Raw genomic sequence first — 15,517 nt, forward strand, 5'->3', positions numbered from 1 at the left:
CAGTTACCCACCCTTAGAACCTGAGTCAATGCTAATTTTTCTGTTTTTAAAATATATTTTATTGATTTTTTACAGAGAGGAAGGGAGAGGGATAGAGAGTTAGAAAAATCGGTGAGAGAGAAACATCGATCAGCTGCCTCCTGCACACACACCCCTGGGGATGTGCCCACAACCAAGGTACATGCCCATGACTGGAATCGAACCTGGGACCCTTCAGTCCGCAGGCCAACGCTCTATCCACTGAGCCAGACCAGTTATGGCTGATTTTCCTGTTTTTTAATTTCACCAAATCTTTTTAAAAAAATATATTTTTATTGATTTTTTACAGAGAGGAAGAGAGAGGATAGAGAGTTAGAAACATCGATGAGAGAGAAACATCGATCAGCTGCCTCCTGCACACTCCCTAATGGGGATGTGCCCACAACCAAGGTACATGCCCATGACCGGAATCGAACCTGGGACCCTTCAGTCCACAGGCCAATGCTCTATCCACTGAGCCAAACCGGTTAGGGATCAATTCTTTCTTTAGAATTCATTCTGATTCCAAACTTTCTCCCACTTTAATTGCATTGCTGCCATGCTGGTCTCACCTACCTTGAGCCTGCAAACCCCTCCATCAGTCTCCTTAATAGTGTAGTCTTTTCTCTTTCCAAATTTACCTCGTATGGCACTGGTGAATGTAAATATAAGAAAAGTGCTGCTATCACACTCCTGCTTGGGAACCACACCTAAGTTCCCTTTCTCTCTAACGTTAAGGCAATGACAACTTTAAAATGAAGACATTTCCTAATTAAGCTGCACTTTCACTACCTCTCTCCCCACTGCACGATCTGGCCTCTGTGACAGCCGTCTTGCCAATGTCCCCAGCATAAGCTGAAGTGCACAGTCACCTCCAACAGGCTTGGGCCCTCCACTTGGCAAGCCTTGCCTTGTTCTCTCCTACTACCCTACGCATTTTTAAGACTTGATTCATGCCCTAACCGGTTTGGCTCAGTGGATAGAGCATCACCCTGTAGACTGAAGGGTCCTGGGTTCAAATCCGGTCAAGGGCATGTATCTTGATTTCAGGCATATCCCCAGTAGGGGGTGTGCAGGAGGCAGCTGATCTATGTTTCTCCCTCATCGATGTTTCTGACTCTCTATCCCTCTCCCTTCCTCTCTGTAAAAAATCAATAAAACATATATATTTTAATTTTATTTATTTATTTTTTAAAAATATATATTTTATTGATTTTTTACAGAGAGGAAGGGAGAGGGATAGAGAGCCAGAAACATCGATGAGAGAGAAACACCAATCAGCCGCCTCCTGCACACCCCCCACTGGGGATGTGCCCGCAACCAAGGCACACGCCCCTGACCGGAATCAAACCCAGGACCCTTCAGTCCGCAGGCCGACGCTCTATCCACTGAGCCAAACCGGCCCTGGCAATATATATATATTTTTAAAAAGACTTCATTCATGGCTCACTTTCCACATAAAGCCAACCACTTGCTCAATTTTCAAATTGTGTTTGAAATGTTGATATTCCCTGGAGGAAAAAAATGGTCCCACGAAACAGCAAGGGCAAACACAGAGCTAAAACAAAGTTAAATGTTTCTCTACTGGGCTTTCAGCGCCTCTGATCATAAATACCTGTCGTGAATTTCCAAGACAGTAAAATCATGAGGTATGACAGTTATTGATTTATTGCCTCGTGGCTACAAACTCACCCTTTCTGCCTGGGCCTTTAAAAATGCTTCCTCTGCTAAAACCGGTGTGGCTCAGTGGATAGAGCATCGGCCTGCGAACTCAAGGGTCCCAGGTTCGATTCCGGTCAAGGGCATGTACCTTGGTTGCGGGCACATCCCTAGTAGGGGGTGTGCAAGAGGCAGCTGATCGATGTTTCTCTCTCATCGATGTTTCTAACTCTCTATCCCTCTCTCTTCCTCTCTGTAAAAAATCAATAAAAAAAAAAAATGCTTCCTCTGCTAGCTGGCACAATGCTGAGCTTTGTCAGTAGAGGGTGCTGGAGGCAAGGGTTTGCTTCTGGGTTCCAGTGTGTTCAACCCAGCAGCAGCCTTATGGCTTCCCCAGGGCCAAGCTCCTGGAGCACATGGCAGCCAGCAGCTACCCCACACCTTTTCCTCAGCACTCCAGAGTGTGGATTTCCATCTAATTCAAGAGGGTGAATTTCATGGCACAACACCATGGCAACTTCTCTGCTTTAAGACTCAGTGAACCATGGCCATGCCCTCCCACCTAGGTCTAGACAAACCAGGGGGAGTGGGGGGGAGAGGGGGAGACTCTTCCTTGGGTGATCTACCTCAGCCTAGAAGCAGTGGCAGTGCCTTTTACCTGCTATTCCTATATTATTTTGCATTCTCTTTACATCTTACTACGCAGCCCTCATTATTCCAATTCCAAGATTGTAATTCTTGATATAAACCTTTCCCTGTTGAAATTACTGTGTGGTTTTACTCTTCTGATTCAATCCAGATGGACACATTAGACATCTCCCAATACTCACTGGGCCATGGACCCCTATTTCAAAAAAAAGAAAAAATCTCCAAGATCTGGATCAAAAATACAGAACACAGCATTCACAGTGACTCATCTAAATCAACTCTCAAATACACAGATTTGCATCATTCTCTAAATGTTCTGTGTGTGTTGTTTCTTCCCAAATGTAATGTAAGCCCTTGAGGAAAAATGCCTATTTAGTACTTAACACTCTCAGAATGTTCAGTGTTTGGTATTTATCAGGTAAGCAACTGATAAATTCTTGTTGACCTTGTTTGCTCAAAAGTAGAGCAGAGCAGAGCCCTGACTGGTGTGGCTCAGCAGCTAGAGGACTGGAGGATCGAGAGTTCAATGCCCAGCCCCGGTTGGGGTGTGTGCGGGAAGCAACCAATCAATGTGTCTCTCTCACATCAATGTTTCTCCCTCTTTCTCTCTCTAACCTTCCAGCCTCCCTTCCATTTTTTCTTAAAATCAATGGAAAAATTATCCTCTGGTGAGGGTGAACAAAAAACAAAAAAAGAGAGAAGGGAAAATTTTTTTTAAAAAGGTAGAGAGAGACCAAGATGGAACCTAGTGCCACACAGTTCCCAACTTACCAGTCGAATGAGTTGTCGGTCCAGCCACCGGAGTATATCAGGCCCCTCCTCTGACTCCGCTCGGAACACTCCTAGCCGGGCCATCAAGACTGCTGCGGCTTCCTGGTCAAATGCTGCTTCTATGTGTTTGAACTGACTCTGTGCATCTGCCCAACTGACAATCATAGAGTTAATACATGCATATTACTGAGGAGACCAGGAAGCCAGCTCTTCACTAAGATAAAGAAACATAAGTCCTATTCCTTCATCTAAGACAACACAAATTGAAATTGCACTGTTGGTGAAGAATCACAGCAGTTTTCCACTCATTTTCATTTACCCTCGTGTGATTTCTATAGGCTATAAGTACAAAATAGAATTATAGAGAACTTCCCTATATTCTACAAGACATCATGAAAATAGATACCCAAAAGGTACCAGTGTTCCTTCCTCTAAGACAATCTTACAAAAATCTAAGTCTTTACAAATTCACAAAATGTCTTCATGGTAAAGAGAATGACCACACATACAAGTTTTCCATACGAATAAAAACATGAACAAAGCTAAAAGACAAAAGATAGACCAGGGACAGGTATAAGCAACAAATAAAATATACAAGGAGTCCCTGCAAATGAATAAACAAGAAATACATCTGCTCAATAAACATGGAAAGTGCTCAACTCATTGATAAATGAAATAATACATATAAAAGTGGCATATTGCTCTATATTTGCATGTTAAAGATTAATAATGTCATCATTAATAAGAAGCCAGGGTATTCTCCTTACACTACTAAGAAAAACACAAATTAGCTTCTTAAGTAGTTTTGCAGTATCCAGAATTCCGCTTCTATGAAATGACTGGAACTATGAAGGCAGCACTGCTGGAAGGAAGGTAAGACCTGAAATGGCCTTTAGTAAAGGAGTGGTACATCCCATCCAAACCATGTAACAGCCATTAAAATGAATGAGATAGCACCTTATCATGCTATTGATATATTATTATTTTTTTAAAGGAAAGTCCGTGAATTTCTTTTTATTAATTCTGGGGGTGGATAAGAGGGAGACAGAGAGAAACATTGATATGAGAGAGAAACATCGATTGGCTGCCTCCTGCATGCTCCCGACTGAGGATCGAGCCTGCAACCCAGGCATGTGCCCTGACCAGGAATCAAACTGGTGACCTTTTGGTTCATGGGTTGATGCTCATCTAATTGACCAATTATCTTTCATAGGGCAAAACATTGGTCAGTAGCTCAACAGAAAGGAAACTGGGTCTGCTCACTTTCGGGCAATGGTTGTCACACGGATGCGTCTCTGGGTGCTGGAGTGTTGATACTGCGTGACAAACTGGATGGCACCGCGGCCTCCTTGGGGGATCGGGGCGTTGTGCTGCAGGGTGAGAGACCATACAACGCGTTACTGTTACAGACATGACTCAAACACAACAGTCAGCCTATCGGGCTCTTCCTGAAATGACTGACATGGTGGTGACAGTAAGGTTCTTGAATTTTGAATGGTACACTTAAGATTTGTACATTCACTCTTTATAATTTTTACTTCAATAAAAAAGAAAAGAACCAAGTTCAAATAAATACTGACATCAAGTTAATGTTATACATACTGAAATGTTTGGGGATGGAACCACTAATGATTCAATTTGCCACTAATGATTCAATTTGCTTTGAAATGAATAAAAAATAAAGTGGATTGATGAATGTATAAATATGTGACAAAGCAAATACAGTAAATGTTAATTATGGGATCTAAGTTGTGGGTATATGAGTATTTGCTGTACAATTCTTCTAATTTTTGCGTTTTAGCTTTTTAAAAATAAAACAATGGGGAAAGAACACACCCAAAAATTCACTAATTAAAAAGAAAAAAAAGTTCACCAATACAACAATGGCTGATAAAAGCCATTACACTTTAAGACCTTATCAGTTCAACAATAAAGTGAGGAAAACAATTTGCTGCCTAACTCTGAACAAACCCTGGAGGGAATTTAAAGAGACTATGCCAGACTGGCAGCATCACTTTGTGAAAGAAACCAGAGGCCACCAGTCTTGTAATGAATCAGAAAACACAACAATGAGACACAAATATTCATGAAGAAATCCAACTCACCTGATTGACTACTTCAAAGTAAATGCCGAGTGTAGATGTGGCATCTAGGGCACAGATTTTCCACTGACTTGTACCACCGACACCAAGCTCCTAAGGGTGAGAAGAGGAATTAAAACAAAACAAAAAAAGCTATTCCTGTTATTAAATGCTGATGAAGAAGCAAAGACACTGAAAAGGATAGGGCACTTAGAATATCTCATTTCAAATGAAAATTTAACTGAAAAAAGTATAATTATGGATTATAATATGGTCTAACATTTATATTTACAGTACTTTTTGTACTGGTATTCTGATCAATTTTCATTAATCACAAAATATATCTACATATTTACATGTACAAACACATATACATACACTATGGTACCGAACACTAAAGTCAAATGAAAGAATCAAATCATGGCTGAGGAAAAATAGTAGAAAAGAAAAATAATTATCTTCTTAGCTTGAAAGTTTTATGCACTTCTTTCATCATTACTAGAATAAGAAATAGTTACAGAATGTTAGCTATTAAATATTAATTTTTAATCTAATTCCTTTGTGCAAAAGTTACATATAAGTTCTTGGTAAAAGAACTGAGATTTTAGTGGTATGAAGGCTTTGTTAAAAAATTAATTTCAGTGTTTTGGGCTGTAATTTCCTCCTTTATGCAATCCCATGTCCCTTTCAGGGTTCTTCTAGGATCCAGCAGTATTATTAAAATTCTCATCTCTTTCCTGTTATTTCTAGAGGTCTGGGATGGACTCGAAGGCTTGTGCATATGATTAATCCACCATCTTTGATACCGTCTTGACCCTTCTGCTTTCTACTTTCTAAAAAAATCCTTAAATGTTCTGATCCCTCGATAACATGCTCTCTCAATTTCCAACCTATTGATTTGCATGGTACTTTAAATATATCTTTGCTGTCATTTCAGTAGAATATTGAGTATACGTTCACTCCATCGTTTCAAATGGAAGGTTTCTAAAATGACCCTGGGCTCCAGCAGAGGGAGGGCACAGCGGACTAGAGTTGCGTGAGGCGAGACTGGGGTTTATGGTTCTGAGGAGAGAGCTGAAGGGACAGCTGCCAGGATCCCTGTGCTGAGTCCCTCTCCCACACCTCAGAGGCCATCTTTCCGGGGTGGAGCACTCCACTCCATGATATTACTTCTATGTTACTCTGAATCCACCCAAAGTGCACACTATCAGGTGAGTACAGCTGATATCAGTGTGGTCTGGATATAAAGCCAGGTTAGGAGCCTATGTACCTAGCCACAGAATCAGTAATCTCAGGGAAGTAATTGTCAGAGGGGAAAGGGAAGAGTCTGAAGTGAAATTACATAGCAGCTCTAAGGTGGAGAGAACAAACTCTGTTTCACCAGTGTCAGCAAAGCAAGACTGTAAATGGATGGATTCGTGGATATTAATCTTCCCTCTTAGTGGCATTTCTAAAAGCAGGTAACATCTGCTGAAAGAGCCACACCCAGGAAAAATGGTAAAGAAAAAGAAGCCTGCGTGCCTTTCTTGCCTTGCTAACCCATTCTCCCGAATTTCTCTCCACATCTACCAGCTCAGTTTTTAATATATGAAATTTCTGAAAGTTTCAAATGAGGAGATCAAGGGGTTCAGAATATGCCACCCCAAAAGATACCACTCTCATACAAGGATTATTTTGAGCTGAAGAATTGAAAAAAGAGCAGACACAAGAAAAACTCTCTGCCTTCCCCTCTCTACCAGGAAAGGCAGAATGATTTTTTAAAAATATCTTACTTATTGATTTCAAAGAGGAAGGGAGAGAGAGATAGAAACATCAATGATAAGAGAGAATCATTGATCAGCTGCCTCCTGTATGCCCCACACTGGGGACAGAGCCTGCAACCTGGGCATGCGTCCCAATCGGGAATTGAACCGTGACCTCCTGGTTCATAGGTCGATGCTCAACCTCTGAGCCACACCACAGTCAGGTAGCAGAATGATTTTTAATCACCAAAGACAACATCAGATGCTTAGCCCGGAGGAATCTACAGAACAAACCTTGCTGAAATAACCTTACCTTCCATTAGTTCCTCCCTTATATCTACTTTTCCACAATTTGACACCCTAAAAGCTCAAAGTCCCTTTTCTCTGTCTTGTCACTTTTCTACAAATTTATTGTTCTTTTGTTAAGATGATACTTAACCAGCCCTTTGAGTTGTAGGGAGCGGTTATAGGGTTAAGCCTCGGACTGACCTGCTGGCAAAGCTGCAAACAAGTCCCAGCTTGGAGGGCACAGTCCTCTTAGCATAATTAAGCTTGGTCTTGTGACTGCTCCCTAGATCTTTCCTGGGTAGCTAATGGGCTATGGGAGGTGCAATAAGTGCTGCCAAAACAAGTGAAATTTACAAGAACATTGTAAATTACCTCTGACTATAAAATAAACCATCAGCTTGCAGTCTGGATCTGTTCTGTGGCCTCAGCCAGGCACAGAAGATCCACCTAGACCCAGCTTATTCTCTTTGTCTGTCTTTTCTTCATCCTTCACCGGCCCTCCCTCAGGCTCGCCGAGCCCTTGGCTGTGCTGGCGCGGCACATTGAGTTACTCATCACTGAGTATATATGTGTGATGTGTAATATGTGTGGTACACATATTAATAAACTTGTTTGTTTTCCACTTGTTAATGGGTCTTTTGTCAGTCTAATTTGCAGAGCCCCAGTCAATGAAGCTAAGACACGTAGAGGAAAAAACTTTTTTCTTCCTCTATAGCTCTAAGGCCCAATATTGCCACAAACCCTGCAGAGCTCCAAAGGTACATTTTTTCAAATTCCTTACTTGAGCATTTGCCCTGCTTTTATCAGAGGAACTATAAAGATAGAATTAAGAAATTACCATTTTATAATCTCTAATGAAATATACTGATTCAAGTAAGTATAATCAATGGACACTAAAAACATTAGGTGAAAAGCAAACAAGATTTTTCTTGCTAATGGCAAAGGGAAATGTGCCCTTATAATGGAAAGATGTAGGACAGTCATCACCTTCACCACACGATGAAATGCAGGCTCACTAACACAGGATGCCAGGACTGAGGTGCCTCTGATGAAACACAGCACAAAGTATACAGATCACTCACCAAGTATGCTGGACAAAAGGTTCAGCATGAATCTAAGCACACTTTCACAGCTGACTTCCACTTTATAGGAACACAGGGAGGAAAGAAACATCTTAAACACCATTATAAGGAAACAATCAGACATATCGAGAATGTGAGATGCTCTATTATAGAAAACACCTGTTGCCCGGCTGGCATGGCTCAGTGGTTGAGTGTTGGACCTATGAACCAGGAGATCACGGCTCGATTCCCGGTCAGGATCACATGCCCAGGTTGTGGGCTCAATCCCCAGTGGGGGGCATGTAGGAGGCAGCCGATCAATGATTCTTTCTCATCATTGATGTTTCTACCTCTCTCTCCCTTCCTCTTTGAAATCAATAACAAATATATTAAAAATCAAACAAACAAAAAACCCATCTGGCACTGCTCCTCCATGGAATCAATAAAACAAAACATAACAGCATAAACTAAATAATAGGAAGACCATTCTAGATTTACAAAGACTAAGGATAATAATGCCAAATGCAATGCTAATTAGAGGGGGAAAAACAGCTACAAAGGGCATTTGAGGGGAAATTAAGGAAGGAACATGGGTTAGATATTAGGAAATCGTTTTCTTAGGTTTGATAATAATGTGGTAGAGAACATCCTTATTTTTATAAGATGCATAATGAAGCACCGAAAGACTAGGTGCCATGATGTCTGAATCTTGTTTTCAAAGGTTCTGAAAAACCAGATCAATTAGCATATATGGAAAGGTGATAACTAGAGAGATAAAGCACATGTGGCAAAACATGACAGAGCAATTATGATAAAAAGTTAATTACTGCCCTAGCTGGTTTGGCTCAGTGGATAGAGTGTCGGTCTGCAGACTGAAGGGTCCCAGGTTCGATTCAGGACAAGGGCATATGCCCGGGTTGTGGACTTGATCCCCAGTAGGGGATGTGTAGGAGGCAGCCAATCAATGATTCTCTCTCATCATTGATGTTTCTATCTCTCTCTCCCTCTCCCTTCCTCTCTGAAATCAATAAAAATACATATATATATACATTTTTTAAAGTTAACAATTACTGATTCTGAATGGTGGGTATACAGGAGTTCATTATACTTTGCTTTACACTTCTCTGCAAGTTTGAAATTTTTACCCAAGGAACACAAATGTCTGCATATACAACAGTGTCATCCACTGCCCAATCAACTAAAAATGCTCTGTGAGAAGGGAGACAAAGGTATCATCTCTAAGAGCAACAAGCATAGGGGTTTATTACTGAAGGGTTTTGCTGAACGCTTACCTTGTGCTAACTATAATGCTTTGTGACTCGTTGACCCAGTGACCCAAACATGGGTAGTGGGGTCAGAGGGACCTACACTCTAGCTCTTCCATATCAGCTCTAACCCTGAGCTAGATACTTAATCTCTCTGCCCCTCAATTTCCTCCTCTCTGACCCTTTAGACAGACGGAACCACCTCTCAGAGTTAGAGCACCTTTAGCCTTTCTCTCATCAGCAGACACATCCAAACAGGTAACACAAGGCAAGGTCATCAAGCTCCGACATTTCTAATGAGCTAATCCCAGGGCACAGAAGGTAAGGGTAATGGAGAAAGTTTTCCTTACATTTTCTGACACACATGGTCCTTTCACATTCAGAGATACACAAGGACCAATGGCTCCTGCGATCTTCAGTTCCCGAGAGGTCTAAAACAGAATTAAATAAGAGTATAAAGTTAGAAATCATTGAGAACCACCCTGCTTTCACAAAAGCCACTACTAAAGCCTAGAGGAAAAACGTGGCAGCATTATCATTCCACCAACAGGAAATCCCACATGGATCATGGCACAGATGCTCTTACAAGTTTTTCCAGGGCCACTGTGATCTGATTAAAACTATGGTAAAAATCCTCCCTTAGAAACTGTATTATCTTTGTTCCAAAGTTGATGCAACATTTTCAACTTACTCAACATTGAAATCATTGTACACATTGTACAATTCTACTAACAATACTACATTCTTTTCTAATTCCACGTATACAGTCATAATTGTTTACTTCTAATCTGTGCATATACTGCTTTGCGTTGCTTTAAAAATAATTAATTCAGGTGCTCTCCCTCTCAGGAGCATGCTTACACCTCTCTTCCCTCTCAGGCGTGCATCTCCTAAACTCTTTGAATCTCCAAGAGACTTGCAAACAGGGAAGCAATGGGCAGCAGCAACTTGTCCTAGTCTAACCCCCCTGAACCTGTCCCCTTTTCTCTGACTTTCCCATGGGCAAAAGCAGCCCCACCTGGTTCATTTCTTTCCTGTAACATTTCTAGAGAGCCAAAGCAGCCCCACCTGTTGCTTCTTCTATTGCTAGCCCTTCCTTATTTCACTGTCCCCAGCTTTAATAAACACACTCTCAAAGTCAGTGGGGAAAAAAGGAAAGAAAAACAACAACACACTTAATTCATGAACTCCAACATGATGACAAGACCAACAAACACACTTAAGACTTTTTAAATGAAATTCACTTTAGCAAAGTCCATTTTTCTTCATATTAAAAAAAAAACAACCTCAAACATTTAAGAATGTTGTTTGAAGTTTAACAGAGATGATTTAACAATCATCTCCAACTCTCAAACTATTGATTCCAATTGTATGTTCTAACAGCCCCTTTTAATGTTTTTGCAATGATTTATAATCAAGTATATAGGACCTATCAGTCCTAATGGGAAAACAAAACCCAAACACAATCTGCACTATTTTAGAGTACTCTGGCTTCACTTCGGGCAGACACTAAACATAAACCAAGGTTCTGTGCATGCAGCGACCCATACCGACAGCTGGGAGAATGCTCCACTCTGTGTGGCTGCCTCTGTGCTCAACCCACCACCCCTTCTAAGCCTAATGTCCTGGAGCAGAGCCTACAGGGGAGCCAGACAACTCTTTGTTTAGAACACTAATATATAGGCCATCCTCAAGAAGCCAAGGGATAGGTAAAAAGGGGACATCTGTAATATTTTCAACAATAAAGATACATTTTTTAAAAAGGACAAAGGAATAGAATGAATACACGTTGTTGACAACCTTTTAATTTACCCGTGTCTCACAGGTTGGGGCTTCCACAAGTCTGACTACTAAATAAGTAAGAACACTATTCTTCCAATAAAGTTTTACCAATTTATTGTACCTTTACTTCTAAAGTAGCACCAAATGCCATTCGGAAATCTCCATTAAAGTCTTTACTAAAAATTCTTTGGAATGTCTGCTTGAAGAGAGATGTGTTGAAAGAATCTCCCATCACCATGTAGCCTCTAGAAAAGAAAAAAAGTTAGTACTTAGAATGCCTGAAAGCCATTAAGATGTTCCCTCAGTACTTACAAACAAGAAGTTAAAGAGGAAGGGAAAAAAAAAGAAACCATGTTCATAAAAGTGCTAACTTAAATAGAAACATTCATCTTTTTTTGAAGATACAGAAAAACGTTGTTCAAAATTTTGGTATTTCGCCCTAGCTGGTGTGGCTCAGTTGGATGAGCGTTATTACATGCACCAAAAGGTCACTGGTTTGATTCCCAGTCAGGGCACATGTGAGGGTTGTGCACTGGATCAGGTGGCAGCAGAATGATGTTTTCCCTGTTCCCTCCCGCTTCCTTGCTCTCTAAAATCAATAAGAACATATAAGAAAAAAAAAGTCAGCATTTTATGGTATTTGGGCAGATGAGCACAGCTTGATGCAGGTTATGCCTCTTGCATTAAACAGGATCTCAAGCCCTAGCCAGTTTGGCTCGTGGGTAAAGTGTCAGCCCTCGGACTGAAAGGGTCCTGGGTTCGTTTCCCAGTCAAGGGCACATACCTTGGTTGCAGGCTCGATCCCCAGCACCCCAGCCCCAGCTGGGGTGTGTGTGGGAGGCAACCAACTGATGTGTCTCACATAGACGTTTCTCTCTGTGTCTCTCTCCCTCCCACCGTCTCTAAAATTCAATGGAAAAATATTCTCGGGTGAGGATTAACAAGTCAAAAAATTTAAGGCAAATAAATATAAGCCTCCCCGCCCCACCCCACCAAAAAAACACACACACAGGATCTCAGAATAGGGAAGAATACAAGATAATGTGGTCCAGCTATTTCAGTGTCTAGCTCCTCCACTTATAGTGATTGCTATTTGGACCCAAATATCCACCCTCCCCACCTTCATTATCATGGGATCCATGGTTTCCTGGAATAAAGACTGTTTCCCAGACTGCTTTGCCTGTGGCTGTGTGACAGCTTTGCCTACCGGAAGTGGCCTTTGTGATTTAAGGAGATAGGAATGTTCTTAGGAAGGGACGTGTGCTTCTCCAACCCCTCCTCCTTCCTGCTGTTATAACATGGCTAGAGCCCAGCAACTATGTTGAACCAGAGCTAGCACATTAAGGTAGTGGAGCAGCACAGGAGCCTTAGCCCCTGATAATGATAAAATCAATATACCTGCCCTGCTGCCTACCTCCAGTGAGACAGAAAAATCTGTTTGGGATTTTCTGTCACAATCACACAAACCTAATACTGACTCACACCCACCCTCTACCAAAACACCTGCCAGGTTATCATCCAGATTAGACGCTTCCAGCATCGGGAGCTTACGCCCTCCAGAGGCAGTCCATTCCATGCTTAGACAGTGCTGGCTGCTAAGAAAGGTCTTCCTGTACACTGAGTCAAATTCTGTTTCCAGGAGCTTCCACCACTGGTTCAAGTTCTATCCTTTGGTCACATACAGATCTGATTTCTTCTCCACTGAACAGGCCTGCAATTATTGAATACAGCTCTCACACCCCATCTGTCTTCTAACTCCTTCAATCATCCTCAATATGGCATCGTTTCAGGCTGTCTCCATCACTCTTCTGCTCCATTTTGAATATCTCCAGTTCCTCTACACACCCCCTTTGAACTGAAATGCTCAGAATGGAAGATGATACAATGGAGATAAGGTGTGACAAGCACCAAGGAAATCAAGACGATGATCTTCTTTAAAGATAATCAACTCCTCTAGCACAGTGTAGGATCACCTTGTCTTTGCTGGAAGTCATCCCAAACTGTTCGCTCATATTAGGTGAGCTATCCACTAAAACCTCTAAATCTTTTTTTTTTTTTAAATGTTACTGCTAACACACTTCCCTGATACTATATCTGTACAAAAGATGATGTGAGCCCTAGCCAGTTTGGCTCAATGGATAGAGCATCGGCCTGCGGACTGAAGGGTCCTGGGCTTGATCCCCAGTAGGGGGCATGCAGGAGGCAGCCAATTAATGATTTCCTCTCATCATTGATGTTTCTATCTCTCTCTCCCTCTCCCTTCCTCTCTGAAATCAATAAAAAAATAAAAATAAAATTAAAAAAGTGATGTGACCTAAATACTAAACTCATTCAGGAGTCAAAGGCCTTACTGAAAATCTGATGGAAGTGATGGTTCCTCTCCACAGAAGAAACATACATACATAAACTCTGGTGTACAAACTTAAGGATATTCACAAATACACTACAGCTTTTGTGTGGCTATTCCAAATCAGGAACTCCTGGTAGGCACTGTAGGAGCTCACCATATTAAATGTGGCTCTCTGATATAGCTAGTGTCACTTAACACATCTGCGGCTCTCCAAGACAACTTCAGGTGACTTGGGTTCCATCTTCTTCCCTCGTGTCTTTACTCAGTGAGGACCAGCAGCATTATAGGCCTTCCACAGCTTTCCACCAGTACTTCTCAAACTGTCCTGTGCATACAAATCACCTGGGATCTTATTCAAATGCAGGGTTGAGTCAATAGGTCTAGGGCCGTGGTCGGCAAACTGTGGCTCGCGAGCCACATGCGGCTCTTTGGCCCCTTGAGTGTGGCTCTTCCACAAAATACCACAGCCTGGGAGAGTCTATTTTGAAGAAGTGGTGTTAGAAGAAGTAAGTTTAAAATATTTGGCTCTCAAAAGAAATTTCAATCGTTGTACTGTTGATATTTGGCTCTGTTGACTAATGAGTTTGCTGACCACTGGCCTAGGGTACGGCTCAAGATGCTGCGTTCCTAACAAGCTTTCAGGTGAGCTGATGCTGCCTGGGCTCAGCCACACGAGTACTAAAGGTCCACACCAGTGGTTCTCAAATTCTGCTCTTCAGTAGAATCACTTGAGGGAACTTTAAAAATTCTGATGTCCAGGCCACACCCCACGCTAATTAAGTCAGAATCTCTGGAAACAAGATCCAAAGGGAAGAGTTTTTCAAGTTCTCAGATGATTCTGCAGCTTCAGATCAGTGCTGTGCATCAGTGATTTGCTCACTTTCACATGCACCAGAATTCCCGGGAGAGCTGGTTAAAACAGACTGCCAGCCCTGGCCAGTTTGGCTCAGTGGGTAAAGCATTGGCGTGCAGACTGAAGGGTCCCAGGTGCGATTCAAGTCAAGGGCACGTGCTGGGGTTGCAGGCTCGATCCCCAGTAGGGGGTGTGTAAGAGGCAGCCAATCAATGATTCTCTCTCATCATTGATGTTTCTATCTCTCTCTCTCTCCCTCTTCCTCTCTGAAATCAATCCTATCTAATAATAGAGTAACATGTAAATTACCATCACTCCGCTACGCCCACGATTGGGCAGCGGGAGGCTGGGGGGCGGGACTCGGAGTGGCCTATCGGGCCATTGAGAGGCATGGATCCGCTGCCACTGAGGGGGGCTACCCTGCTGTTGAGAGGCGCAGGGGGCGGGACTCCTGCCCCCTGTGCCTCTCAATGGCAGGGTAGCCAGGTGTCCGCAGCAGCTCCCCTCAACAGCAGGGTAGCCCCCTCAGCGGCCGCGGACCATCAAAAGTGGGGGAGCTGGGTGCCTGTCTGCTCCGGCACCAGCGGACAGGCACCCAGCTCCACTGCGAAAAGCGAAAGCATGTAGGGGACCCTACACGTGCATGATTCAATCAGGCACTGGGCCTCTAGTAAAAATATATTTTAAAAAAACCACCCGACTGCCGGGTTGCACCTCCACAGTTCCTGATTCAGGTCTGGGTGAGGCCTGAGGACATACATTCCTAATCAGTCCCCAGGAGCCCTGAAGGTTGCTGGCCAGGCATCACTGCACTTTGAGAATCATGGCTCTACACTGTGACCTGTGCACACATTATGGACTTAGGCTCTAAGTCAGTGCGCCCTGCAATGCACCCTCTAGGCTTAGCGTGTGCTCAGTGATAAGACATGAGGAAAGGTCACTAAGCCAGGTGAAGGGTCTCCTAATTGCTCTGGTATTCGGACACAATTTCCCTTCTCA

The 15,517-nt window shown here is 42.5% G+C and overlaps 1 protein-coding gene across 3 annotated transcripts in view; it reads right to left on the reverse strand.

Annotated features, from left to right (window-relative positions):
- SEC23B (SEC23 homolog B, COPII coat complex component) overlaps window positions 1-15,517 on the reverse strand; it is a 46,594-nt gene that overhangs the window by 16,140 nt on the left and 14,937 nt on the right. For all 3 annotated transcript variants that reach the window (XM_054723870.1, XM_028144904.2, XM_054723869.1), the window contains exons 10-14: window positions 11,437-11,560; window positions 9,884-9,964; window positions 5,202-5,291; window positions 4,360-4,466; window positions 3,097-3,250 (exon numbers count right to left, since the gene is read on the reverse strand). In XM_054723870.1, the coding sequence (XP_054579845.1) occupies window positions 3,097-3,250; window positions 4,360-4,466; window positions 5,202-5,291; window positions 9,884-9,964; window positions 11,437-11,560 (556 nt within the window). The remainder of the gene's footprint in view (window positions 1-3,096; window positions 3,251-4,359; window positions 4,467-5,201; window positions 5,292-9,883; window positions 9,965-11,436; window positions 11,561-15,517) is intronic.

Source organism: Eptesicus fuscus, chromosome 12 (genome assembly GCF_027574615.1).
Source record: "Eptesicus fuscus isolate TK198812 chromosome 12, DD_ASM_mEF_20220401, whole genome shotgun sequence".
Lineage (NCBI taxonomy): Eukaryota > Metazoa > Chordata > Mammalia > Chiroptera > Vespertilionidae > Eptesicus > Eptesicus fuscus.